Source organism: Salmo salar, chromosome ssa17 (assembly GCF_905237065.1).
Source record: "Salmo salar chromosome ssa17, Ssal_v3.1, whole genome shotgun sequence".
Taxonomy (NCBI): Eukaryota; Metazoa; Chordata; class Actinopteri; order Salmoniformes; family Salmonidae; genus Salmo; species Salmo salar.
In genome coordinates, this window is record NC_059458.1 from 6,948,754 (window position 1) to 6,975,906 (window position 27,153).

Here is a 27,153-nt window from a genome sequence, read left to right on the forward strand (position 1 = left end):
TAGCGTGCCACCCGTGGTGCACTCCATCAACAGCAGGTGCATTTCAAGAGCGGCAAATTTGAATCCAAATAAATGTCAAAATTCAAATTTTTCAAAAATACAACTATTTTACACCATTTGAAAGATAAACATCTCCTTAATCTAACCACGTTTTACGATTTCAAAAAGGTTTTACGGCGAAAGCATAAATTTAGAGTATGTTAGGACAGTACATTTACAAGAGTTGTGTGTAATGTTTTGTCAAGTCAAAGACAGGGTCACCAAAACCATAAAACCAGCTAAAATGATGCACTAACCTTTTACAATCTCCATCAGATGACACTCCTAGGACATTATGTTAGACAATGCATGCATTTTTAGTTCTATCAAGTTCATATTTATATCCAAAAACAGCGTTTTACTATGGCATTGATGTTGAGGAAATCGTTTCCCTCCAATAACCGGCAGTCAAGTCAGCGTAACAAATTAAATAATTAAAATTAGAAAACATTGGTAAAATATTATATTGTCATTTAAATAATTATAGATTTACATCTCTTGAACGCAATCAACTTGCCAGATTTAAAAATAACCTTACTGGGAAATCACACTTTGCAATAATCTGAGCACTGCGCCCAGAAAAATACGCGTTGCGATACAGACTAGACGTCATGTTGGGGAGATCTAAAATCGAAAATACTATGTAAATAATCCATTACCTTTGATTCTCTTCATCAGATGTCACTTCCAGGTATCACAGGTCCATAACGAATGTAGTTTTGTTCAAAAAAGCTCATCATTTATGTCCAAAAATCTCCGTCTCGTTAGCACATGATGTAAGCCAGCCGGACTTCTCGTCATGAACGAGGGGAAAAAATATATTTACGTTCGTTCAAACATGTCAAACGTTGTATAGCATAAATCATTAGGGCCTTTTTTAACCAGAACATGAATAATATTCAAGGTGGACGAATGCATACTCTTTTATAACGTATTGGAACGAGGGTACCCAACATGAACTCGCGCGCCAGGTGTCTAATGGGACATTATCGTTCCATGGCTCTTGTTCGGTCAGATCTCCCTCCAGAAGACTCAAAACACTTTGTAAAGGCTGGTGACATCTAGTGGAAGCAATAGGAAGTGCCAAAATATTCCTAAACCCCTGTGTTTTTCAATGGGATAGGTTTAAAGTCAATACAACACATCAGGTATCCACTTCCTGTCAGAAAATGTCTCAGGGTTTTGCCTGCCAAATGAGTTCTGTTATACTCACAGACACCATTCAAACAGTTTTGGAAACTTTAGAGTGTTTTCTATCCATATATAATAAGTATATGCATATTCTAGTTACTGGGTAGGATTAGTAACCAGATTAAATCGGGTAAATTTTTTTTATCCAGACGTGCAAATGCTGCCCCCTAGACCCAACAGGTTAAGAATGTGAAATGTCAGAATTATAGTAGAGAGAATGTTTTATTTCAGCTTTTATTTCTTTCATCACATTCCCAGTGGGTCAGAAGTTTACATACACTCAATTAGTATTTGGTAGCATTACCTTTAAATTGTTTAACTTGGGTCAAACGTTTCACGTAGCCTTCAACAAGCTTCCCACAATAGGTTGGGTGAATTTGGCCCATTCCTCCTGACAGAGCTGTTGTAACTGACAAAGATGTTGTAACTGCTCGCACACACACTTTTTAAGTTCTGCCCACAAATTTTCTTATAGGATTGAGGTCAGGGCTTTGTGATGGCCACTCCAATATCCTGACTTTGTTGTCCTTAAGCCATTTTGCCACAACTTTGGAAGTGTGCTTGGGGTCATTGTTCATTTGGAAGACCCATTTACGACCAAGCTTTAACTTCCTGACTGATGTCTTGAGATGTTGCTTCAAATATCCACATAATTTTCCTTTCTCATGATGCCATCTATTTTGTGAAGTGCACCAGTCCCTCCTGCAGCAAAGCACCCCACAACACGATGCTGCCACCCCCGTGCTTCACGGTTGGGATGGTGTTCTTCAGCTTGCAAGCGTCCCCGTTTTTCCTCCAAACATAATGATGGTCATTATGGCCAAACAGTTCAATTTGTTTTCATCAGACCAGATAACATTTCTCCAAAAAGTATGGTCTTTGTCCCCATGTGCAGTTGCAAACCGTAGTCTGGCTTTTTTATGGCGGTTTTGGAGCAGGTGCTTCTTCATTGCTGAGCGGCCTTTCAGATTATGTCGATATAGGACTCGTTTTACTGTGGATATAGATACTTTGTACCTGTTTCCTCCAGCATCTTCACAAGGTCCTTTGCTGTTGTTCTGGGACTGATTTGAACTTTTCGCACCAAAGTATGTTCATCTCTAGGAGACAGAATGCGTCTCTTTCCTGAGCGGTATGACGGCTGCGTGGTCCCATGGTGTTTATACTTGCGTGCTACCGTCAGACATGAACCACACTTGTGGAGGTCTACAATTTGGATGAACCTGGATGAACCACACTTGTGGAGGTCTACAATTAGTTTTTCTGAGGTCTTGGTGGATTTCTTTTGATTTTCCCATGATGTCAAGCAAAGAGGCACTGAGTTTGAAGGTAGGCTTTGAAATCCATCCATCAGAAGCTTCTAAAGCATGACATCATTTTATGGAATTTTCCAAGCTGTTTAAAGGCACAGTCATCTTAGTGTATGTAAATGTCTGACCCACTGGAATAGTGATACAGTGAATTATAAGTGAAATAATCTGTCTGTAAACAATTGTTGGAAAAATTACTTATGTCATTCACAAAGTAGATGTCCTAACCGACTTGCCAAAACAATAGTTTGTTAACAAGAAATTTGTGGAGTGGTTTAAAAATGAGGTTTAATGAGTCCAACCTAAGTGTATGTAAACTTCCGACTTCAACTGTACGCCACTATGTTTAACAGCAGAGAAAGCCCCCTAAATCATATATTTTCAACTTGAAATTTGATGACTTTTCCTAGAGTGACCCAACATTAGAAAAAGTGAAACATCGCCTTTTTTCATATTACCATGAAAGCTGTACATCACCAGGGTACAAAGATTGTCTTAGAGTCATTTTTGACCCTGCAGTTATAAAATCATTTATACACCACAAAAACCACAAAGACACACACACACACACACACAATGAGAAATTGAGATTGTGTGCTACTGATTGAACTCAGCCAGCAGCTCCTGAAGAGGAAGATCACCATATTTGTCACAGTTAGAAAGAACAAGCCTGTGCTTACCCCTCCACTCCTCGCAACAAGGGGGAGAGAGGCCTTCTCATCAAAGTTTGCATTCACCTCCACCACCACTTTAGTTTCTTACCTCCCAAAGAGGAACAAGAATGTGGTCCTCCTGAGCACATTGCACAAAACGGCTGAGATCAGTGATCGTGAGGACAGGAACCCAGCCATCATCCTGGACTACAACCACGACAAAGGAGGCGTGGACAACCTGGACAAGGTGATTGGAACTTACAGCTGCAGGAGGATGACTGCCTGCTAACCCCTGGTCATCTTCCATAACATCATTGATGTGTCCTCATACAATGCCTTCGTGATATGGAACAAGATCAACCCTACCTGGATGCCTGATAAGCGGAACAAGAGGAGGGTGTTCCTGGGGCAGCTGGGAAAGGCACTTGTAACCCCACACATTCAAAGAAAGGAGTGCCTGCAGCCTCTGCAGCGCTAGTGAAAGCTTTTCAGGGGCTCAATTAAACTTGTCTTGATCCACCCTAGGCTGCAGCTGGGGCGGGCAAGAGGAGGAGATGCCAATTCTGCTCCCCAAAGAAGGACTGTAAAACAAATACTATGTTTTGCACATGTGAGAAATACATCTGCAAAGTCCATGCACACACGCTTGAATACTGTCCTACATGTGCTAATTAGAGTTGATTGATTTGAATTCTTCACGTTTTTGTTTTGTAACATTTATCTTATTTTATTCTTATTTATTGTTGTTGTTTGTACACCTTGAAGGTGGGGGCAATGGTTAAAAGTGGGAGAAGACTAGTATTTTGTAGTTGAATTCCTCATTGTACAGTATAAGAATATATCACTATCTTGCCAAAAAAGTTCAAGACTTATTGTTTCCCTTCAATAAAATGCATTCAAAACTACTTTGCACATTTCTGCTACTTTCCTATGCTATACAAGTGCTATCTCTTGCAAAAAATAACGTTTACACCTATGTAGTACCTTTAGCAATAATAATAATAATAATGAACAATTATGACAGGTGTGTTGTAATAAAAACTAGTGGTGTCCACTGATTGAATGCTGTCTTTCTGCATTGTGAGGAGGGAAAACCCAGATATTCACAAAGTTTGTGATGAATGACATGTTCTTTCTTCATGCAAAATAGATTTGGGGTTTAAAATGGAATTAAGCTGCTTTATTTTAGGGGTTTAGTGAAGGCGGGTCATCTTTTACCCTTAGGACAAGGGGAGTATACAGAATGTTAAGACTGTAACTCCCTCCAGTAACCACGAGCACAACCGTTCCTTGATTTTAACTGGCGGCTTTATTCTGTAGTTTAGTCAGAATTATCACCTTCCATGACAACTATAAAGTAAATGAAAATACAGTTTAAGCACACTCTTACACCTTCTTGTCTTATGAGTGACTTATTAGCTTGGTATAACTCTGAAGTAATTACATACATAAACAGTTTAGCCGGAGCTATAACAGTATCAGATTGAACACACAAATAAAGGAAAAAATACCTCATTGGCTGCTTATTACAGAAGGGAGGAAATCAAACTTCACACTTATTATTCCTGGCATGAATTCACACTTCATCCTAACATACACATATCAACCTTTACGAACTAGACCCGGTAACATGAAAACTTAGCTAACATCGCGCGGGAAAGCCTTCACCCCCAAAGATGTGTTGCTACGATAATGATCCCCGTTACAACAGTTATTAGCCACGTAGTTCCACCTGTCTTATCATTTCCTCCGCATAGCGAACACGTAAACAATTCAAACAAAAAAACAACGACATAGACTTACAGATTAACTGTCAGTTACACTCCCACCAATCACCTGTGATTTCTGTGAAAGGGGTCTGCAGGGTTTTTTGATCGGCTTCCAGGAGGGTGACTGTCTTATGGATGGGCCTCTCCAGATAGGTGGGTTTGGTGATGCGTTTACCTCTCTCATCCAGGAATGGACTCAATTTATGCAACTTGCTTGCTTTATCTTTGGTCTTGATGTCTTTCTGGTGCCTAAGGTTGTGTATCTCATGGGAGAAGGCTGCTTCTTGAACCATCCTTATAATGGTGAGCTCTGTCTCTCTCCTTTGTTCTATGCTTGTAGCTTCACTGGACCTCAATTTTAAGCCTATGGCTTCCTTGACATGTCGTTTGAGCCTGGCATAGCTTTTACCACTCTTGCCCAGTCTGAGAACTTGTGAAGGTGATCTAGTAACGGTCTTTCTTCCTTTGCCTGGGTATCATGGACCAGGGATTTCTGCAGCTCTGGGTCATTGTCTGAGAACTCTCCCCCCTTGACTTGTCCTTTGGGACGTTCTTCTTGCCAAAGAAAGTCTGGACCTGTGAACCAGTTGGAAGCCATGAGCTGTTCTGATGTGAGACCTCTGGAAGCATGATCCGCAGGATTCTCTTCAGAGGTCACATATCTCCATTGTTCGGGATCTGTGCTTTGCTTAATGCGTTGGATACGGTTAGCTACAAAGACATGGAATCTTCTGGCTTCATTGTTGATGTAGCCAAGAACTACCTTCGAGTCTGTCCAGAAGTATTCCTGTAGACCTTGTATCTCTAGGTTCCTTTTGAGCATGTCACTTGTTCGAACAGCTACCACCGCTGCTGAAAGTTCCAGTCGTGGTATGGTCGTAATCTTGGAAGGGGCGACTCTTGACTTTCCCATAACTAGGGAGCAATGAACTTCTCCTGCTGTGCTGATTGTTCTGAGATATGAGCACTCTCCATAACCTGAGGTACTAGCGTCGGATAAGTGATGGAGCTCATAACTCTGCACTTCCTTGAAACTTGATGGCAAGTAGCCTCGTTGGATCCTTACTTCCGACAAGTTTTGTAGACCTTGGAGCCAGAATTCCCACTGGAAACGTAGGTCATCTGGAATGGGGTCATCCCAGTCGATCTTGTCACGACACATCTGCTGTAAGATCTGCTTCCCTGCCAGGACAAAGGGTGCCACAAACCCAAGCGGATCATATACAGAGGCTACTGTAGACAACACTCCTCTTCTTGTGAGTGGGCGTTCCTTGACAACTACCCTAAACTGGAACTCGTCTGATGCGACACACCACAGTACACCAAGCGCCCGCTCCATGTGTGGTTCACCCAGAGCCATATCCATGTCTTTGGCACCCTCAGCACATTCTTCCTTGGGAATTGTGGCTATAACTTCCTTGCTGTTAGAGATAAACTTGTGCAACCGAAGTTTGCCGATGCTGCAAAGCTCTCTTGCTTCTTTCACCAGCTGGGCCGCTTCAGCTTCAGACGATACGCTCGTCAACCCATCATCAACATAAAAGTTCCTTTCTATGAACTGGATAGACTTCTCGCTGAAGCTTCCTCGTCCTTCGGCAGCGAGATGTTTGAGACCATAGTTGGCACAACCAGAAGATGAAGCTGCGCCGAACAAGTGGACCTTCATACGATACACTGAGGGTTGAGACTCTAGATTTCCGTTCTCCCACCAAAGGAACCACAGATAATCTTGGTCTTCTGCTTTCACATGAAACTGGTGGAACATGCGCTCTACATCACACATGATTGCAACTGGACCCTTACGAAAACGACAAAGGACACCCAGCAATGTGTTTGTCAACTCTGGACCGGTGAGGAGATGGTCATTCAAGGACGTCTCTCGAAACTTAGCTGAGCAGTCAAAGACGACTCGTATCTTCCCAGGCTTTTGTGGGTGATAAACCCCATGATGTGGGATGTACCATGCTGGATGTTTGTTAATTTCTTCCTTGGAGACCTTCTCAGCATCTCCACAAGCTATGGTCTCTTCCATAAATGCTGTGTAGTCCTTGTAGTACTGCTTGTCTCTCCTTAGCCTCCTTTCCAGGCACTTGAGGCGGTGAACTGCACATGTTTTATTGTTCGGCAGGTTGGGTCTTTCTTCCTTAAATGGCAGCGGCATCTCGTAATGTCCATTGTCCTTGCGTTTGATGCCCGCTTTCATTTTTGTCAGGAACCGGATATCCTCTTGAGATATGAGGTCCTCTTCTGTAGCTCTCTCATTGAAGTCGGATTCAAGCGTCTTGATAACGTCCAGTGCTGTGATTACCTCTCTTACGCGTGTTCTACAAACATAGTGTACTTGATTTGTGAGGTTGGAAGAAGATTGAAGACTTGGCATCACCTGTCTAACGATCACCTGATGACTCACTCCAATAGCGTCGCCATAGTCAATACATGGGTTTCCATAGCCGACTATGCTCCAGCCAAGGTCTGTTCTCTGAGCAAAAGGCTGATTTCCCTTACCAGACACAATTTCTCTTGGAAGGAGAGCCTGGGAGCAGTTGTAGCCAATTTAGAGACCGACATCACAGCTCGGTTGAGGAGCAATCTCCTCTGCAATGTGTTCAAGATGAGACCATGCTCTTGCCGTCTCTGGAGTAGGAATATGATCTCTGTTTGCAGGAATAAACTCTCTCGAGTAGGTCGTTGGCAGAGGGATTTTCTTCTCTAAGTAAAACCCTCTAACCTGCAAACCAGACAGCTTCTGGCTGGGCACGATGGTATTCCTTGAAGCCATTGTAGAGAGTTTCAGGTGTACTGGCTCCTTCCTTGTATTGAGAGCTTTTGTTGTCTCTTCAAGGATAAAGGTGGTGTCGCTCTGGGTGTCAAGAAGTGCATACACGAGAACTTCACGATCGGGCTCGCTTGTGGTTGACACCCATACTGGAATGATTGTGGAGGTGTGAGTGTTGTTAATGTCCCTTACGACTCTGTTAGATATGGCCTCACTTGACGCACTTGTCCCCTTATCTTGTGGGGGCTCTGTCTTCCTATCCCTTGACCTTTCTTTAGTACGATCTTCGTGCAGGCAGGATGGATGCCTCCTCTGACACGTGTCACAGGTGTTCCTGTTATCACAATCTTTTGAACGATGCCCAGGCCTTAAACAGCCGAAGCACAATTTATTCTCTTGAACAAACTTCTGTCGCTCTGCGGTGGGCTTATCCATGAACTTCCAACATTTGTGGAGACTATGACCTGACTTCTCACAGAAGACACAACTAGTGACAGTATCTTTCTCATCAGAGTTAGTTGCCAATACCCTTGCTCCAGGGCTTTGAATCCTTGGCGTCTTAGGTTTTCCATCTTCGCTTGGTTTCAAAGCGTGAAGGGATGTTACAGGATTGCAAGCGATCTTGGCTTCTCTAGTGAGAAACTTCACAAACTGACTGAAGCTGGGAAAGGTCTCAGTTTCTTCTAAGATGTCTATGACCTTTCTATTCCATTTTGAAGTTAGCCAATCTGGAAGTTTAGCGAGGATCTTTTTCATTACAGTCATTAAGCACCTCCAGGCCCTTATTCTGAGACATAGCAGCCTCACAGCTGCGAAGAAAATCTACAAGGTCTCTAAGTTCAAGACTGTCCTTGGATCCTATCTTAGGCCATGCATTGAGCTTATCTCTGAAGGACTTGGCGATAAGGAATTTGTTTCCGTACCTTTCTTCAAGAATGGTCCACGCAGCATGGTAGGCTGACTCTGTTCCTAACATAAAGTAACTTTCGATGGCTTTCTTGGCAGGCCCACCGACATATTTTCTTAAGTAATATATCTTCTCAGTTGCTGGTATGTTCTTCCTGTCTATCAGAGTCTGAAAAGAGACCTTCCAGTCAGTGAACGAGAGTGGTTCTCCATTGAATGTTACTGGTTCTGGTATGGGGAGGCGGCTTTCACTGATTGATTCCGCTAGTAACCTGAACATGGTCTTGGTGCTATCTTCATGTTGTGTGCTTGTCACAACATGTTGTGGTGAGAGACTGTGAGATGAGCCACTTCTGTGCATGACTTCTTTCACAGATTTGCAGTTAGAGGATGAGAAGAGAGAACTACTCTCTGAGTTTTCATCTTGCTCATACACTTGCATCCTCGCCTTGGCAGTATTTAGTTTCTTGAGCACTTCTAGGCGCTCTAACTCTCTACACTTGTCTTCTAGCGTCCTTCGTCTGGCAGCATTTTCTACCTCTAACTTGACTCGCAGCCTAGCTTCTTCTAAGCTGCGTTTCACAGCCTCAGCTTCTTGCTCCGCTGTCCTCTTCTTATCTTCATCTTCGAGTCTCTGAAGCTCTTCTAGTTGGCGTTCTTGCTCAACCATTACTTCTAAAGCTGCTTGGTTAGCAGCAACTTCCGCCGCAGCCTCTTGTCTCTTGACAGATGACACGCTTGAGTGTCTGGAGTTGACCTTCGAGTTGCTTTGAGACTGGGAGGAAATGCTTGATGGCTGATAGTTGAGACTTGACTTATGTGAGAGTTCAGACATGCACAAGGAATTGCTTTCCTTCCAGTGCAGCTCTATCTGGTTACTTTGACCTTCTTCCCTGGCCTTTAGATGACACCTTACAGTCTTGATAATAGACATTGTAACTTCTTCACACGTATCAACTCTGCGGCGTATATTGTTGTCGGGAATGTCAATTTGACGCAAATTTACATAAACAAGGTTTAGCTCTGTAGAGGTATGGCTGATCTTGTTTAAGAGGTCTTCTAGTAGGTCTTCAGAGCAACAGCCTGTCAGTGACAGTTTTGCTTCCTTTACCAGAGCCTTCCACTTCTCATATGGCCGGTGACAGTAAACGTTAGGGAAAATAACGCAATTCAATTCTTGCCAGCAGCGCAGCGCAGTTAGTCACCAACGCTTTGAATAACATGGAAAAAGCCTAACCAGCTCTGCTAGGGTGAGTAGAATGGTCAGAGTGAGGATGTGTTTTCTTGTTTATGTCTGGAAGTAGCTAGCAAGCTAGCCAACTTTAGCCAGTTAGCTTGGGTGCTTGACTGCCTTTGTGAGGTCAGAGAGCTTGGATCAACCCTGCTCCTTGGCAGATTTTGGGGTTGAATATTCCTTATGGGAATCATCAGTGGATTAGGTAACATATTCAAATTGGCAGTATGTATGAACGAGAGCAAGAATGATGTTTACGAATAGTCTCACTTTGTATCATGCCACATTTGAAACGATCACTAAATGGTGTAAATGTGAGTGTTCTGTGTTGATACAATATGTAGTGAATTTGTTATTGGCGTAAAAAGATGGAAGAAACTCATATGCCAAACATCGCCACGTTAGTAACATGTTGGGTAGAGCAGGGTCACAAGGCATCATATGGCAAAGTACAACCAGCGAAACAGGAGATAACATAGTAATTAAAGTGGCCTCCCTGTGATGAGAAGTTATTATGTTAGTTTTGATTATAATTTGTGTCGTTATTATGTGCCAGATGTAAACCTCTCTTGGGTAGGGGGCAGTATTTTGAATTTTGGATGAATGAGGTGACCAATGTAAACTGCCTGTTACTCAGGCCCAGAAGCTAGGATATGCATATGCATGGTAGTATTGGATAGAAAGCACTCTAAAGTTTCCAAAACTGTTAAAATAATGTCTGTGAGTATAACAGAACTGATATGGCCAAAGACCTGAGGAAAATCCATCCAGGAAGTGGGATATTTTTGATGTGTGTACTTTTATATTGAATGCCTATACAGTATGTATTTGGATAGGACCCAAATTGCAGATCCTATGGCTTCCACTAGATGTCAACAGTCTTTAGACATTGTTTCAAGCTTGTATTCTGAAAAATGAGGAAGAATGAGACCATTCTTTCAGTGGACTCTAGCATGAACCAGTGCTGTTTTTAGTGTGTGACCGATTGTGCGCCATTTGTTGTTTTTCCTTTCTATTGAAGACACTATTGTCTGGTTGAAATATTACTTCAATTTTTCAAAAAATATGACTATTTTACACCATTTTAAAGATAAGACTCTCGTTAATCTAACCACACTGTCCGATTTCAAAAAGGCTTTACAACGAAAGCAAAACATTAGATTATGTCAGCAGAGTACCCAGCCAGAAATAATCAGACACCCATTTTTCAAGCTAGCATATAATGTCACATAAACCCAAACCACAGCTAAATGTAGCACTAACCTTTGATGATCTTCATCAGATGACAACCCTAGGACATTAGGTTATACAATACATGCATGTTTTGTTCAATCAAGTTCATATTTATATCAAAAAACAGCTTTTTACATTAGCATGTGACGTTCAGAACTAGCAGAACAAACTTCCGGGGAATTTACTAACAATTTACTAAATTACTCACGATAAACGTTCACAAAAAGCATAACAATTATTTTAAGAATTATAGATACAGAACTCCTCTATGCACTCGATATGTCCGATTTTAAAATAGCTTTTTGGTGAAAGCACATTTTGCAATATTCTAAGTACATAGCCCAGCCATCAAGGGATGGCTATTTAGACACCCAGCAAGTTTAGCCTTCACCAAAATCAGATTTACTATAACAAAAATGTTATTACCTTTGGTGTTCTTCGTCAGAATGCACTCCCAGGACTTCTACTTCAATAACAAATGTTGGTTTGGTCCCAAATAATCCATCGTTATATCCAAATAGCGGCGTTTTGTTCGTGCATTCTAGACACTATCCGAAATGGTAAATCAGGGTTACGAGCATGGCGCAATTCGTGACAAAAAAATTCTAAATATTCCATTACCGTACTTCGAAGCATGTCAACCGCTGTTTAAAATCAATTTTTATGCAATTTATCTCGTAAAAAAGCGATAATATTCCAACCGGGAATCTGCGTTTCGGTAAACAGAGGAAAAAACACAAAGACGGGGGTGACCAGTGCACGCGCCTAAGCCCACTGTCCCCTGATCGGCCACTTGAGAAAGGCGATAATGTGTTTCAGCCTGGGGCTGGAATGACGACATTCAGATTTTTCCCGGGCTCTGAGAGCCTATTGGAGCCGTGGGAAGTGTCACGTTACCGCAGAGATCCTTTGTTTTGGAAAGAGATGTCAAAGAAAGCCAATAAATGGTCAGACAGGCCACTTCCTGTAAAGGAATCTCTCAGGTTTTTGCCTGCCATATGAGTTATGTTATACTCACAGACACCATTCAAACAGTTTTAAAAACTTTAGGGTGTTTTCTATCCATATCTAATAAGTATATGCATATTCTAGTTACTGGGTAGGAGTAGTAACCAGATTAAATCGGGTACGTTTTTTATCCGGCGGTGTAAATACTGCCCCCTAGCCCTAAGAGGTTAACAATGCTTGAATCCTCCGAAGCCAGCGACATGTTTCTAAGAGTTCGTAAGTATCTCTCGTCAATGAATAATTCAAGCTCTTCAATGGATTCTGAATCATCCAGCGTGTATACAGGCAGAGGTAAACACACAAACAAATTGTTCAGCCACAACTGCGGGGCCTAGCGACTGCTAGATGCTATGCTGATGTAACATGCCACTGTGTATGTTTTCCTCCAAGCATCCCAGCTCTAAAAACGTCTATTCATTGACCAATTATGAGACCATAAGTGGAAACAATACCCCCCAAAAATGCAGAAAATAGAAATGGAAATGAGTTACAGTTACAGTCACTGTTGCGTCACCAACCACCAAGCAGGAAACGGGCTGTCTTCATCATTGGGCAAGGTGAGTATGGTACATGTATGCAGTACTTCAGTACAGGATATATTTTGGTGTTTTATTTTAAGGGGGGTGGTCAGGTTTTAATGAAATGAGAACGTTTCATTAAAGAAAGACAAAAAGTCAAAAGTCTCTCTCTCGCTCTCTCGCATTCTCTCTCTCTCTCTCTCGCTCCTTCATTCTCTGTCTGCCCCTCTCCCCTTCTCTCTCACTCTCTCTCCCTCTCACTCTCTCTCTTACCCCCTCTCTCCTCTTTTTCTCTCTCTCTCTCTGACTCAGGGATGTATTGAGGTCCATTGGGCCCAGCCTGATGAATGGCCAGCTCATCAGTAAATCACACTCCTGCAGACGTATGACAGTCCAACTGGCTCTGGCATGATGGGTTGTGTCCACCCTGACCTCAGCATATCGTGCCCCTCCCCTCTCACTCTCTCTCTCCCACCACAAGTTTTATGACTTTATGACAGATCATACATTTCTGGCAGAGACTCTCTCCCCCTGGTCATGTAGAAAGAGATGGGAAATAAACTCCTAATCCACACAATTGGAGGATTAAACAATATTTATCTTTTTGAGAATGTGGGAATGGTCCGTGGGTATTTAAAGAACAATCCTGTTGAAGTTGTTTATTTTGTGACATCAGGAAGGACAGTAGCACAGAATAACGGTAGATTTGGAAGTGAACATTTCTCAGTTTTTAGTTACCTACCTTGAATGTTTAAAATATATCATTGAATATTAAACCTTTTGTGAGAAGATGTAATGTCATGTTGGCCTTCAAAATGAGATACTTGTTTAGCTATAAAGTTTTAACTAGTCAGTGGCCACACCCCCGTGAGCCCAGACATTACATCGGCGTCATGGACCGCCCTTTTCTCAGAAGTGTATAAAACCCACTCCTGACGAAACTTACATTAGACCAGTCCGCGTGCAGCGGTGGCTACATGGCTGACAAATGGTTTAACCTCTATGGGCTAGGTGGGACGCTTGCGTGCCACCCGTGGTGCACTCCATCAACAGCAGGTGCATTTCAAGAGCGGCAAATTTGAATCCAAATAAATGTCAAAATTCAAATTTTTCAAACATACAACTATTTTACACCCTTTGAAAGATAAACATCTCCTTAATCTAACCACGTTTTACGATTTCAAAAAGGTTTTACGGCGAAAGCATAAATTTAGAGTATGTTAGGACAGTACATTTACAAGAGTTGTGTGTAATGTTTTGTCAAGTCAAAGACAGGGTCACCAAAACCATAAAACCAGCTAAAATGATGCACTAACCTTTTACAATCTCCATCAGATGACACTCCTAGGACATTATGTTAGACAATGCATGCATTTTTAGTTCTATCAAGTTCATATTTATATCCAAAAACAGCGTTTTACTATGGCATTGATGTTGAGGAAATCGTTTCCCTCCAATAACCGGCAGTCAAGTCAGCGTCACAAATTAAATAATTAAAATTAGAAAACATTGGTAAAATATTATATTGTCATTTAAAGAATTATAGATTTACATCTCTTGAACGCAATCAACTTGCCAGATTTAAAAATAACCTTACTGGGAAATCACACTTTGCAATAATCTGAGCACTGCGCCCAGAAAAATACGGCGTTGCGATACAGACTAGACGTCATGTTGGGGAGATCTAAAATCGAAAATACTATGTAAATAATCCATTACCTTTGATTCTCTTCATCAGATGTCACTTCCAGGTATCACAGGTCCATAACGAATGTAGTTTTGTTCAAAAAAGCTCATCATTTATGTCCAAAAATCTCCGTCTCGTTAGCACATGATCTAAGCCAGCCGGACTTCTCGTCATGAACGAGGGGAAGAAATATATTTCCGTTCGTTCAAACATGTCAAACGTTGTATAGCATAAATCATTAGGGCCTTTTTTAACCAGAACATGAATAATATTCAAGGTGGACGAATGCATACTCTTTTATAACGTAATGGAACGAGGGTACCCAACATGAACTCGCGCGCCAGGTGTCTAATGGGACATCATCGTTCCATGGCTCTTGTTCGGTCAGATCTCCCTCCAGAAGACTCAAAACACTTTGTAAAGGCTGGTGACATCTAGTGGAAGCAATAGGAAGTGCCAAAATATTCCTCAGCCCCTGTGTTTTTCAATGGGATAGGTTTAAAGTCAATACAACACATCAGGTATCCACTTCCTGTCAGAAAATGTCTCAGGGTTTTGCCTGCCAAATGAGTTCTGTTATACTCACAGACACCATTCAAACAGTTTTAGAAACTTTAGAGTGTTTTCTATCCATATATAATAAGTATATGCATATTCTAGTTACTGGGTAGGATTAGTAACCAGATTAAATCGGGTACATTTTTTTTATCCAGACGTGCAAATGCTGCCCCCTAGCCCTAACAGGTTAAAACTACAAGTCCAGAAAACCAGACCGTGTGCGGTGTTGGCTACACGGCTAGAAATGGTTAAACTCTGAGACTATCAATCACTACAAAATAAGAGCAAATCCTAAACGTAGAATTACTAGTCTGTAGCTAGAAATTATATAAACCTAGGACGAGAATACTGACATCTGCCGAAACATCTATTCTAAGAACATGGTATGCCTGACGTATCCATTATGAACACAACCCAAGACTTTCTGTCGATTGACTCTTCAGCAGACGGACCAGCGATTTCATCAGAGAGTGACAACAAGACATACAAGCGTAAATATGTACATTGCAATTTCTTTCAGAATGAGCGGCCGTTCATGTGCAAAGGATTAGCATTTCAATGAATATAATTAACAACTGTGTGTAGTGAATCCATTTAGTCTTTCCCGCTCTTTTATCTGTCCCCACCCCTTTCTATTGTCTACCAAGCCGCCATACCGGTTTAGCCCACTAGGGACGTATCAATATATTGTGTAGTAACCAATATCTACTCTTCGTTTGTTACGGATGTATTTTTGTGATTATTAGTTAATTAGTAAATAAATAATTAAGCATTTTTTTAGCAGATTTATAATTTAGGCTAGGGTTCGTGCAGATATCCAAGGGTTTGCGACATTCAGTAATGGGAACTGATGAGGTAATAATATTTCATTAGTAGAAGACTGTAATTGATCAGATATTAAAATATCTGAAGATTTCTATTCGGGAAATTATAACTCTGTAATTCTCAACATTTTCCGTTGTGCCCCGACTTCCTAGTTAATTAATGTTTATATGATTAGTTCAATCACGTAATAAACCTATAGTACGGATTTGATATAAACACGTCTTCACACTTAATGATAGTCCAGACACGACAACATGGTATTAGATAATTGGTGAATTTGTGCAGTTCGACTGCTTTGCAGACGGTCTGGAATGTGGCCACAATCTTACCCATGAAGTAGGTGACCGTTTTACACATGGCGGCTCCGAAGATGAAGTCCTCCAGCATGTTGGGGATGAGCGTGAAGGGCATGCAGAAGACAGCCATCATCAGGTCACTGACTGCCAGCGACAGCAAGAAAGAGTTGGTGACCGTGCGCATGCGCTTGTTGACCGTCAGGACCACAATGATCAGAAGGTTGCCAAAGACACTGAGCAGGAAGATGAGAGAGTAGAGCAGGATGCGCACCGAGTCCATCTCTGAGAGAGAGAGAGAGAGAGAGAGACAGATGATAATGATCACATATTAAAACATCAGTTTTACAGTTAAAGTTGGACGTTTACATAGACTTATGTTGGAGTCAATACAACTTGTTTTTCAACCACTCCACAAATGTATTGCTAACAAACTACCGTTTTGGAAAGTCGGTTAGGACATCTACTTTGTGCATGACACAAGTAATTTTTCCAACAATTGTTTACAGACAGATTACTTCACTTATAAGTCACTGTATCACAATTCCAGTGGGTCAAAAGTTTACATACACTAAGTTGATAGCTTGGAAAATTCCAGAAAATTATGTCATGGCTTGAGAAGCTTCTGATAGACTAATTGATCATTTTAGTCAATTGGAGGTGTACCTGTGGATGTATTTCAAGACCTACCTTCAAACTCAGTGCCTCTTTGCTTGACATAATGAGAAAATCAAAAGAAATCAGTGAAGACCTCAGAAAAAAATTGTAGACCTCCACAAGTCTGGTTCATCCTTGGGAGCAATTTCCAAACGCCTGAAGGTACCACGTTCATCTGTACAAACAATAGTACGCAAGTATAAACACCATGGGACCACGCAGCCATCATACCGCTCTGGAAGGAGACGTGTTCTGTCTCCTAGAGATGAACGTACTGTGGTGCGAAAAGTGCATATTAATCCCAGAACAACAGCAAAGGACCAAGATGCTGGAGAAAACAGGTACAAAAGTATCTATATCCACAGTAAAACGAGTCTTATAATGTGTTATGTCCTGACCATAGAAAGCTGTGTCGCCAGTGCGCATTCACAGCCCGGTGCGATCTGTGCCCGCACATTTGTCGAGCTAGGTTGAGCATTCAGCCAGGAAGGGTGGTGCCAGCTCAGCGCTCCTGGTCTCCAGTTTGCCTTCTCGGTCCAGGATATCCTGCGCCAGCTCTGCGCACTGTGCCTCCAGTGCGCATTCCCAGTCCAGAACTTCCGGCAACAGTTCCCAGTCCAGAGCTTCCGGCGACAGTTCCAAGTCCAGAGCTTCCAGCGGTGGTCTGCAGTCCAGAGTCTCCAGCGGCGGTTTGCAGTCCAGAGTCTCCAGCGGCGGTTTGCAGTCCAGAGTCTCCAGCGGCGGTTTGCAGTCCAGAGTCTCCAGCGGCGGTTTGCAGTCCAGAGTCTCCAGCGGCGATCTGCAGTCCAGAGCCTCCAGGGGCGGTCTGCAGTCTAGAGCCTCCAGCGGCGGTCGGCAGTCCAGAACCTCCAGTGGCGGTTTGCAGTCCAGAGTCTCCAGCGGCGGTTTGCAGTCCAGAGTCTCCAGCGGCGGTTTGCAGTCCAGAGTCTCCAGCGGCGGTTTGCAGTCCAGAGTCTCCAGCGGCGGTTTGCAGTCCAGAGTCTCCAGCGGCGGTTTGCAGTCCAGAGTCTCCAGCGGCGATCTGCAGTCCAGAGCCTCCAGGGGCGGTCTGCAGTCTAGAGCCTCCAGCGGCGGTCGGCAGTCCAGAACCTCCAGCGGTGGTCTGCAGTCCAGAGTCTCCAGCGGCGGTTTGCAGTCCAGAGTCTCCAGCGGCGGTTTGCAGTCCAGAGTCTCCAGCGGCGGTTTGCAGTCCAGAGTCTCCAGCGGCGGTTTGCAGTCCAGAGTCTCCAGCGGCGGTCTGCAGTCTAGAGCCTCCAGCGGCGGTCGGCAGTCCAGAACCTCCAGCGGCGGTCTGCAGTCCAGAGCCTCCAGCCCAGAACCTCCAGCGGCGGTCGGCAGTCCAGAACCTCCGGTGATGATCATCCACGTTCCGGTGACACAAAAGCGGCGGATCAGCGGCCGGAGCGGGGGTTACGCCCTGAACCGGAGCCGCCTCCTCTGCTGAAGGATCCGTGCGATGAGAAGGTTCTGTGTACTGCACCAGAGCCGCCATAGACATTTGTCACCCTCCCTAACCCTCCCTTTGGTTTTTTTTGTGTTGGTGCGTTAGGAGTACGCACCTTTGGGGTGGGGGGTACTGTCACGTCCTGACCATAGAAATCTGTTGTTTTCTATGGTAGAGGAGGTCAGGGCAAGACAGTGGGGTTTTCTAGTTGAGTTTTTCTATGTTGTTATGTTCTAGTTTTGTATTTCTATGTTGGGTTTTGTTTGGGATGATCTCCAATTAGAGGCAGCTGGTCCTCGTTGTCTCTAACTGGAGATCATACTTAAGTAGTTGTTTTTTCCATCTTGGTTTGTGGGAGATTGTTTTTGAGTAGTGTATATTTCAACTCTGCATCACGGTTTGTTGTTTTTGTTCATTCAGTTTATTGTGTATGTACTTCATAGTTTCACAGTTCAATAAAAATGTGGAACGATAATCACAATGCACTTGGTCCGCTCCTTCTTACGACAAACGTGACATAATGACATAATCTGAAAGGCTGCTCATCAAGGAAGAAGCCACTGCTCCAAAACCACCATAAAAAAGCCAGACTACAGTTTGCAACTGCACATGGGGACAAAGATTGTACTTTTTGGAGAAATGTCCTCTCTTCTGATGAAACAAAAATATAACTATTTGGCCATAATGACCATTGTTATGTTTGGAGGAAAAAGAGGGAAGCTTGCAAGCCGAAGAACACCATCCCAACCGTGAAGCACGGGGGTGGCAGCATCATGTTGTGGGGGTGCTTTGCTGCAGGAGGGACTGGTGCAGTTCACAAAATAGATGGCATCACGAGGCAGGCTAGAGTGAGCGTTCAGCCAGGAAGGGTGGTGCCAGCTTCTTCGTCCTGCACCAGAACCGCCTCCGATGCAGGAGGATCCGCGGGATGTGAAGGTTCTTTGTCCTGCACCAGAGTCCCCACCGACATTAGACACCCACCCTAACACTCCCTGTTTTTTTGTTGTTGTTTAGGTTGTGCGTTCGGAGTCCGCACCTTTGGGGGGGGTACTATGGTAGAGTAGGTCAGGGCATGACAGGGGGTTTTGTCTAGTTTATTTATGTCTATGTTGGTTCTAGTTTCTTTTTTCTATGTTGGGGGTTTTGTCTACTTTATGTATTTCTATGTTTTTTGAGGGGGATGATCTCCAATTAGAGGCAGCTGGTCATCATTGTCTCTAATTGGAGATCATATTTAAGTTGTTGTTTTTCCCACGAGGTTTTGTGGGAGATTATTTTGAGTAAGTGTATGTTGCACCTCTTCGTCACGGTTTGTTGTTTTGTTTATTAGTTTATTTGTATGTCTTGCATAGTTTCACAGTTATAATAAAATGTGGAACGATACACACGCTGCGCCTTGGTCCCATTCTTCAGACAGCCGTGACACAGCTACTGTCAGGCCATAAATTGTTCTGTCTACGAGACAGCCGAGTCAGCTAAAAACCTTTTAGCCATGGAGTCTGCAGATGAAGTCTACATTATAAGAAAGGTATGTCAGGGCTGTATGTGTGTGTGTGTGTGCTTGTCTGCGTGCATGTGTGTGCATGTGTGCATATGCTTGTATGTAAGGGGGGCTTATGTCATATCTATGGGTGCAGTTCTATACCTTTTCCCCATAATTTTGGTCCATACCTCTCCTAGTTTGAGGAAAGGTATCTCCACAAGTTTTACATTTTTTCCATATTTAATTAATTACACAACTTTGTCTGGTGATAGTTAAGTTCAAAATATATTAACTTTAATAGTGATGCTCTGTGGAAAATGCAATTTCAGCATTTTGGGCCATAAAAGTGATGCACCAGTGGAGTGTGAAATATATAGAATTATTTAGAGGACTTTGATTTAATTTCCTCCTCTACTATAGTAAGAAATTATGAGAGAACAGCGAATAGCCTGAAACCACAAGGTCTGTTTCAGTCTGATAATAGACCCCTAGTCTACTAGGTATGCACCAGACACAGCCAGCCGTGAGGTGTTTCTCAACTATTGTAATGTTCAGTGGTGCGTGACAAGCAGCGGCAAAAACGGATTTGTTCTTATTGTCACTCAAAGAGAGTCGAGCATATAACAACTGCTTGTTTTTTATTCTTGTAGATCATAATAAGCTTGAATATGAATTAAAGATGCCTAATTTAAATGAAATATTACCAAATATAAAATTGAAGGATATCACATTTAATTGAATAATATAATTTGAATGTGTTGAGATCGATGCGGTTGGGGTATCAATAGAAATCACTCCAGCCAGGTGACGCGAAAACAGTTTGAGATTCTCCAAAGTAGCCACCCTTTGCCTTGATGACAGCTTTGCACACTCTTTGCATTCTCTCAACCAAATTCATGAGGTAGTCATCTGAAATGCATTTCAAATAAACAGGTGTGCCTTGTTAAAAGTTAATTTGTGGAATTTCTTTCCTTCTTAATGCGTTTAAGCCAGTTGTGACAGGCAGACGATAGCCCTATTTGTATACAGAAGATAGTCCTATTTGGTAAAAGACCAAGTCCATATTATGGTAAGAACAGCTCAAATAAGCAAAAAGAAACGACAGTCCATCATTACTTTAAGACATGAAGGTCAGTCAATGCGGAAAATTTCCAAGAATTTCAATTGCGGTTGCAAAAACCATCAAGCGCTATGATGAAACTGGCTCTCATGAGGACCGCCACAGGAAAGGAAGACCCAGAGTTACCACCGCTGAAGAGGATAAGTTCATTAGAGTTACCAGCCTCAGAAATTGCAGCCCAAACGCTTCACAGACTTCAAGTAATGGACACATCTCAACATCAATTGTTCAGAGAGTCCGTGAATCAGACCTTCATGGTTGAATTACTGCAAAGAAACAACTACTATAGGACACCAATAAGATGAAGAGACTTGCTTGGGCCAAGAAACACGACCAATGGGCATTAGACCAGCGGAAAGTCCAAATTTGAGATTTTTGGTTCCGACCGTGTGTTTTTGTGAGACGCAGAGTAGGTGAACGAATGATCTCTGCATGTGTGATTCCCACCTTGAAGCATGGAGGAGGAGGTGTGATAGTGTAGTGGTGCTTTGCTGGTGACACTGTCTACGATTTATTTAGAATTCAAGGCACACTTAACCAGCATGGCTACCACAGCATTCTGTAGCGATACGTCATCCCATCTGGTTTGCGCTTAGAGGGACTATAATTTGATTTTCAACAGGACAATTACCCAACACACCTCCAGGCTGTGTAAGGCTCTTTGACCAAGAGTGATGGAGTGCTACATCAGATGACCTGGCCTCCACAATCAACCAACCTCAACCCTACTGGGATGGTTTGGGATGAGTTGGACGGCAGAGTGAAGGAAAAGCAGCCACCAAGAGCTCAGAATATGTGGGAACTTCAAGACTGTTGGAAAAGCATTCCAGGGGAAGCTGGTTGAGAGAATGCCAAGAGTGTGCAAAGCTGTCATCAAGGCAAAGGGTGGCTACTTTGAATAATCTCCAAAATGTAAATATATTTTTATATAACACTTTTGGTTACTACATGATTCCATATGTGTTATTTAATAGTTTTGATGTATTCATTATCATTCTACAATGTAGAAAATAGTAAAAATAAAGAAAAACACTTGAATGTGTAGGTGTGTCCAAACCTTTTAGCTGGTACTGTATATTAACTTTTTTTGTGCCTTGATAAAGAACCATTACCTTACGTGCACACTGAATGAGTGGTCACCAATTTTATTTTCAACACTTTCCCTGGATGCCACTAGTCTTGTTCAACTAAAGATTTAATCTGTTTTATCTAAAGTGTCCCCACTTGCATCACCGAATAACTAGCTTTTGTGTGGCATTGACTGGTAAGACCCTTCAGGAAGGTGTCACCTGTGCCAGCAAGGCAGAGTTTGCACCAGGTATGGGCCAAATCGGGAGGAAGTAGTATTCTCTAAGCAAGCAGCATGTGATGTCCTTTACATGTGCAATGTCATTTTGTTCCAAAATGTGATTTATTTATTGGTTTTTAAGAAACAATTACTCAAAAATGACAAACTAAAATGAATTTTAACACACAAAGCTTCAGGGGTCATTTTACAACAAAAAAAATCTGCCCACTTATTTCCCTTCAAAATGTGTTTGCCTAAGGATAGCCAGCATGCGCATATCTAAATCTTACCAAACTTTACTTTTTTTCTGTCAGAAAATATACATTTCCCTTAATAAGGTGGACATTTTCCCCCAAGTTACCCTATTGTTCAATGTGGTGGGAACAACCTGCTGCTGTGACAAACAATGCCAAATATAGAAAATAATTTTCTTCGCAACCCATCATATCATTTAATGGAGGAATTAATCTCATGTAATTAATTTAATGATAGGAAATTATTCAAGAACCTCAAAACAACAGAGATAGTTATAGAGAATCTTTAGGAATCTTCCAGTATTACCTTTTTGTCGTGTGGATGGAGGTTTTGTGATGACAGACGCATTGGTACAGGTGGTATTGGTAACTTCCTTGCTCATATTTCCAGATGCATTCATGGATGATTTGCTCTGCAGGCGTGGCAGACAGTCAAGGAATGTTGACAAAGAAGTGTCATTCGAAGTTTGTAAAGCCATGTTTTTTTTCTCTGTTCTTCAAACTATTAAAATTAATCAAATAAATAACTTTTCATCCTTATCAGTTTTATCTCTATGAAAGAATTATAAAGTTGCGAAGTGCATCACAAAAATGCCCATGGTAGCAAATCTGGTCCACAGGATTATTTCCAATTTACTCCTGTGTTCTGTAGGCGAGCTGTCATATATGTCAATCCACTGACAGTCTGCAGAAAGATGCAGATCCGTGAGTAGAGTCACCGAGAGCACACTGGCATTACTGTTGCGTGGAGACCTGAGAGATTTTCTGGCATATAGAGAGAGGGTGTGTGTTTTTATACTGAGGGATATCTCTCTCTCGCTCTCTCTCCCCTCTCTCTCTGTGTCACCATATAAACACGCGTTGGAGAGGGGTGTTTGGGATGAGGGGCCATGCAGTTACTTATATAATGTAGCTTGATACTGCCTCCCAGTGGAAGTTACAACACTTTAGCCCAGTGGTCACCAACCTTTTCTGAGTCAAGATCACTTTTTGAGTCCAAAAGCAAGTCGAGATTCTACCATTACGATTTTTTTTAAAGCATATTGTCTATGATTAAATTGCCCTGCAAAATGATCTTTCAAAATTGTCGGTATATGATCACACTGAGTGAGCAATAGAGGGAGGGAGGGAGGGAGGGACAGCAGTGAGGCTGCCTCTCATCCACCTCCCCGTCCCTCTGCTCTCCCTCCCTCCGCTGAGAAAAGGTGAAATTGAAGTTGCACTGCGTTAATTCTGCCTCATGCACCAATTCATATTGTTCCTCCTATAAACAGAGACAGGGAAATATTCCTTGATATTAAAAAGACACAAGCCACAAATAATCAAAGCACTTTTCTATACTCATTCATTGCAGCTGCAGTGCTGGTTCTAGCGTGAGGGAGAACGCGCATTTTATGGCTTATAAAAGTGTTGACAGTGCTGAATAACAACCTAAACATTAACTTACTTATATAAACAGAAGCTATTTGCTGTATTCATTGATTATCTCTCTAGTCATGATTTTAAACGTTTTGAAATCTTACAGTATCGAGGCTTCTTTCTAAGCTGTGCAGACACGGTGATTGGCCAGCGGTAGGCCTATCGGTGCACTTCATTTGCTCTCTGGGCCTGCTGGGTATGCAGAGTTCTACCTTCAGACACATGAAATGATTCAAAATGGGAACACATTGCTTTCCTGGCGATGGGCTGCTGAATCAAGTGCACCTACCGCCAAAAGTGCTAAACAAAGAAAAAAAGAAAAGCAAGGCTTTATCATTGTTGGTTTTACAGAAGTGTTTGGTGATTGACTACAAATGCCTTGGAGATCACTGACAGACTACAGTGTGAAAGCATACAATCCACAATCCCCTAGAAGAAAGGCAATGACTCAAACATACTTTCATCCTATTATCTTCTCCTTGACATCAAGAGGATTCCTAATTTCCTTCTGCATGTATCCAAAGAAGAAAGCCTAATGTGTCAGTGGATGTATCCCAAATGCCACCTTATTCCCTATTGACTGGTGGCTGGTGATGCAACACACTTCTGCGTTGTCTCCGTACCGCTACACTGTTTATTGCTACTTCGCAACCTGCCAAACTTTTTCACTTTTTACTCTTAATAACTATTTGATAAAACTCTGTATTTAACAAGTCTACCAAGTTCTTAGTTTTGTCCTCACACAGCATTTTTCATGAAACTTTTTCACCCCGGACGCTTTTGGACATAGATCTGTGGGATCTCCCTGGCCGAAAAAAAAAGCTAAGTAACATTATGCCTTCTCATTGCAGTCGCTGTACTCTTAATATACAGGAGAACTATTGCCTTATGGCGAGGAGAGCCGAGTTGCAAGCTTGGTTTAAGACGAAATCATTAGGCAAGTGCAATTTAAGTCTAGGAAAGGATGGTAAAGTTTCTGTGTCACAAGTAAATACAGGTATTGGTGTTAAAACCCCTCCACAGTCCCCACAGATGAACAATTTTCTCATGGCTTCTGGAAAGAAATGCTGTAGGCATGCTTAACTGGTGACGTTCATTCAGCCAATAAAAACGTTCAACCAGTTGTCCCCTCTAAGCAATGAGTTGGAGTCAGAACCTGATCTTCTCGGTTCTCTTCTCTACCCGTCACTGGAATAAAGACCTCCATTCCTGTCATTATTGAAAGAGATTTTGATAATATCTCACATCTCAAAAGAGGACCACTTAATGTTAGATCCCTCACTTCCAAGACAGTCAGAGTCAATGAACTAATCACTGATCATAGCCTGATCAATTTACTGTGTTAACCTGTTGGGGGTAGGGGGCAGTATTTACACGGCCGGATAAAAAACGTACCCGATTTAATCTGCCCAGAAACTAGAATATGCATATAATTATTGGCTTTGGATAGAAAACACCCTAAAGTTTCTAAAACTGTTTGAATGGTGTCTGTGAGTATAACAGAACTCATATGGCAGGCAAAAACCTGAGAAGATTCCTTACAGGAAGTGCCATCTCTGACCATTCCTTGAGCTTCTTGTCTCTGTTTATTGAAGACTGAGGATCTTTGCTGTAACGTGACACTTCCTACGGCTCCCATAGGCTCTCAGAGCCCGGGAAAAAGCTGAATGATATCGAGGCAGCCCCAGGCTGAAACACATTTGCGCTTTTGGCAAGTGGCCGATCAGTGGACAATGGGCTTAGGCGCGTGCACGAGTCGACCCCATGCTTTATTTTCTTTCGTCTTTTTACCTAAACGCAGATTCCCGGTCAGAATATTATCGCTTTTTTACAAGAAAAATGGCATAAAAATTTATTTTAAACAGCGGTTGACATGCTTCGAAGTACGATAATGGAATATTTAGAATTTTTTTGTCACGAAATGCGTCGTGCTCGTGACCCTTCTTTACCATTCGGATAGTGTCTTGAACGCACGAACAAAACGCCGCTATTTGGATATAACTATGGATTATTTTGAACCAAACCAACATTTCTTATTGAAGTAGAAGTCCTGGGAGTGCATTCTGACGAAGAAAACCAAAGGTAATAATATTTTTCTTATAGTAAATCTGACTTTGGTGAGTGCTAAACTTGCTGGGTGTCTAAATAGCTACCCTGTGTGCCGGGCTATCTACTGAGAATATTGCAAAATGTGCTTTCACCGAAAAGCTATTTTAAAATCGGACATATCGAGTGCATAGAGGAGTTCTGTATCTATAATTCTTAAAATAATTGTTATGCTTTTTGTGAACGTTTATCGTGAGTAATTTAGTAAATTTTTTTGTAAATTCACCTGAAGTTTGCTAGTTCTGAACGTCACATGCTAATGTAAAAAGCTGGTTTTTGATATAAATATGAACTTGATTGAACAAAACATGCATGTATTGTATAACATAATGTCCTAGGGTTGTCATCTGATGAAGATCATCAAAGGTTAGTGCTGCATTTAGCTGTCTTCTGGGTTTATGTGACATTATATGCTAGCTTGAAAAATGGGTGTCTGATTATTTCTGTCTGGGTACTCTGCTGACATAATCTAATGTTTTGCTTTCGTTGTAAAGCCTTTTTGAAATCGGACAGTGTGGTTAGATTAACGAGAGTCTTGTCTTTAAAATGGTGTAAAATAGTCATATGTTTGAGAAATTGAAGTAATAGCATTTCTAAGGTATTTGAATAACGCGCCACAGGATTCCACTGGCTGTTACGTAGGTGGGACGATTTCGTCCCGCCGACCCTAGAAAGGTTAAATGAAGCCTCTTTTCCTGGTTTACTAGTGACCATATCTCCCTCGCATCCCGCAAAGATGGAGGTGTTGCTAACATTTATGACAGCAAATGACTGCGTTTTTGTCTTTTGAGCATCTAGTCATAACGTCTATACAGCCTGCTCAATCACTTTTTATTGCTTCTGTTTACAGGCCTCCTAGGCCATATACAGCGTTCCTTACTGAGTTCCTTGAATTCCTATTGGACCTCGTAGTCATGGCAGATAATATCCAACTTTTTGGTGACTTCAATATTCACATGGAAAAGTCCATAGACCCACTCCAAAAGGCTTTTGGAGCCATTATCGACTGGGTTTTGTCCAACCTGTCTCCGGACCTACTTATTGCCACAATCATACCCTGGATCTCAGACAACCCAAAGTTTCCTAGATGCCCTTCCAGACTCACTCCACCTATCCAAGGACATTGGAGTACAAAAATATGTACTACCTAACCGAGGATCTAAACTTAACCTTGCATAATAACCTTGATGCAGTCGAACTGCAAAAAACAAAACAAAAACTTTAGCTCCCTGGTATACAGAAAATACCAGAACCCTGAAGCAAGCTTCCAGAAAATTGGAACAAAAATGGTGTTCCAGCATACTGGAAGTCTTCTGACTAGTTTGGAAAGACAGTACCGTACAATATCGAAGAGCCCTTAC

At 42.1% G+C, this 27,153-nt stretch overlaps 1 protein-coding gene across 1 annotated transcript in view; it reads right to left on the reverse strand.

The window, feature by feature from the left end:
* Window positions 1-23,012, reverse strand: part of cckbra (cholecystokinin B receptor a) — a 55,477-nt gene extending 32,465 nt beyond the window's left edge. The window contains exons 1-2 of the mRNA XM_014151341.2: window positions 22,575-23,012; window positions 16,037-16,285 (exon numbers count right to left, since the gene is read on the reverse strand). Coding sequence (XP_014006816.1) covers window positions 16,037-16,285; window positions 22,575-22,746 — 421 coding nt within the window. The 5' untranslated portion in view covers window positions 22,747-23,012. The remainder of the gene's footprint in view (window positions 1-16,036; window positions 16,286-22,574) is intronic.
* Window positions 23,013-27,153: the final 4,141 nt, after the last annotated feature.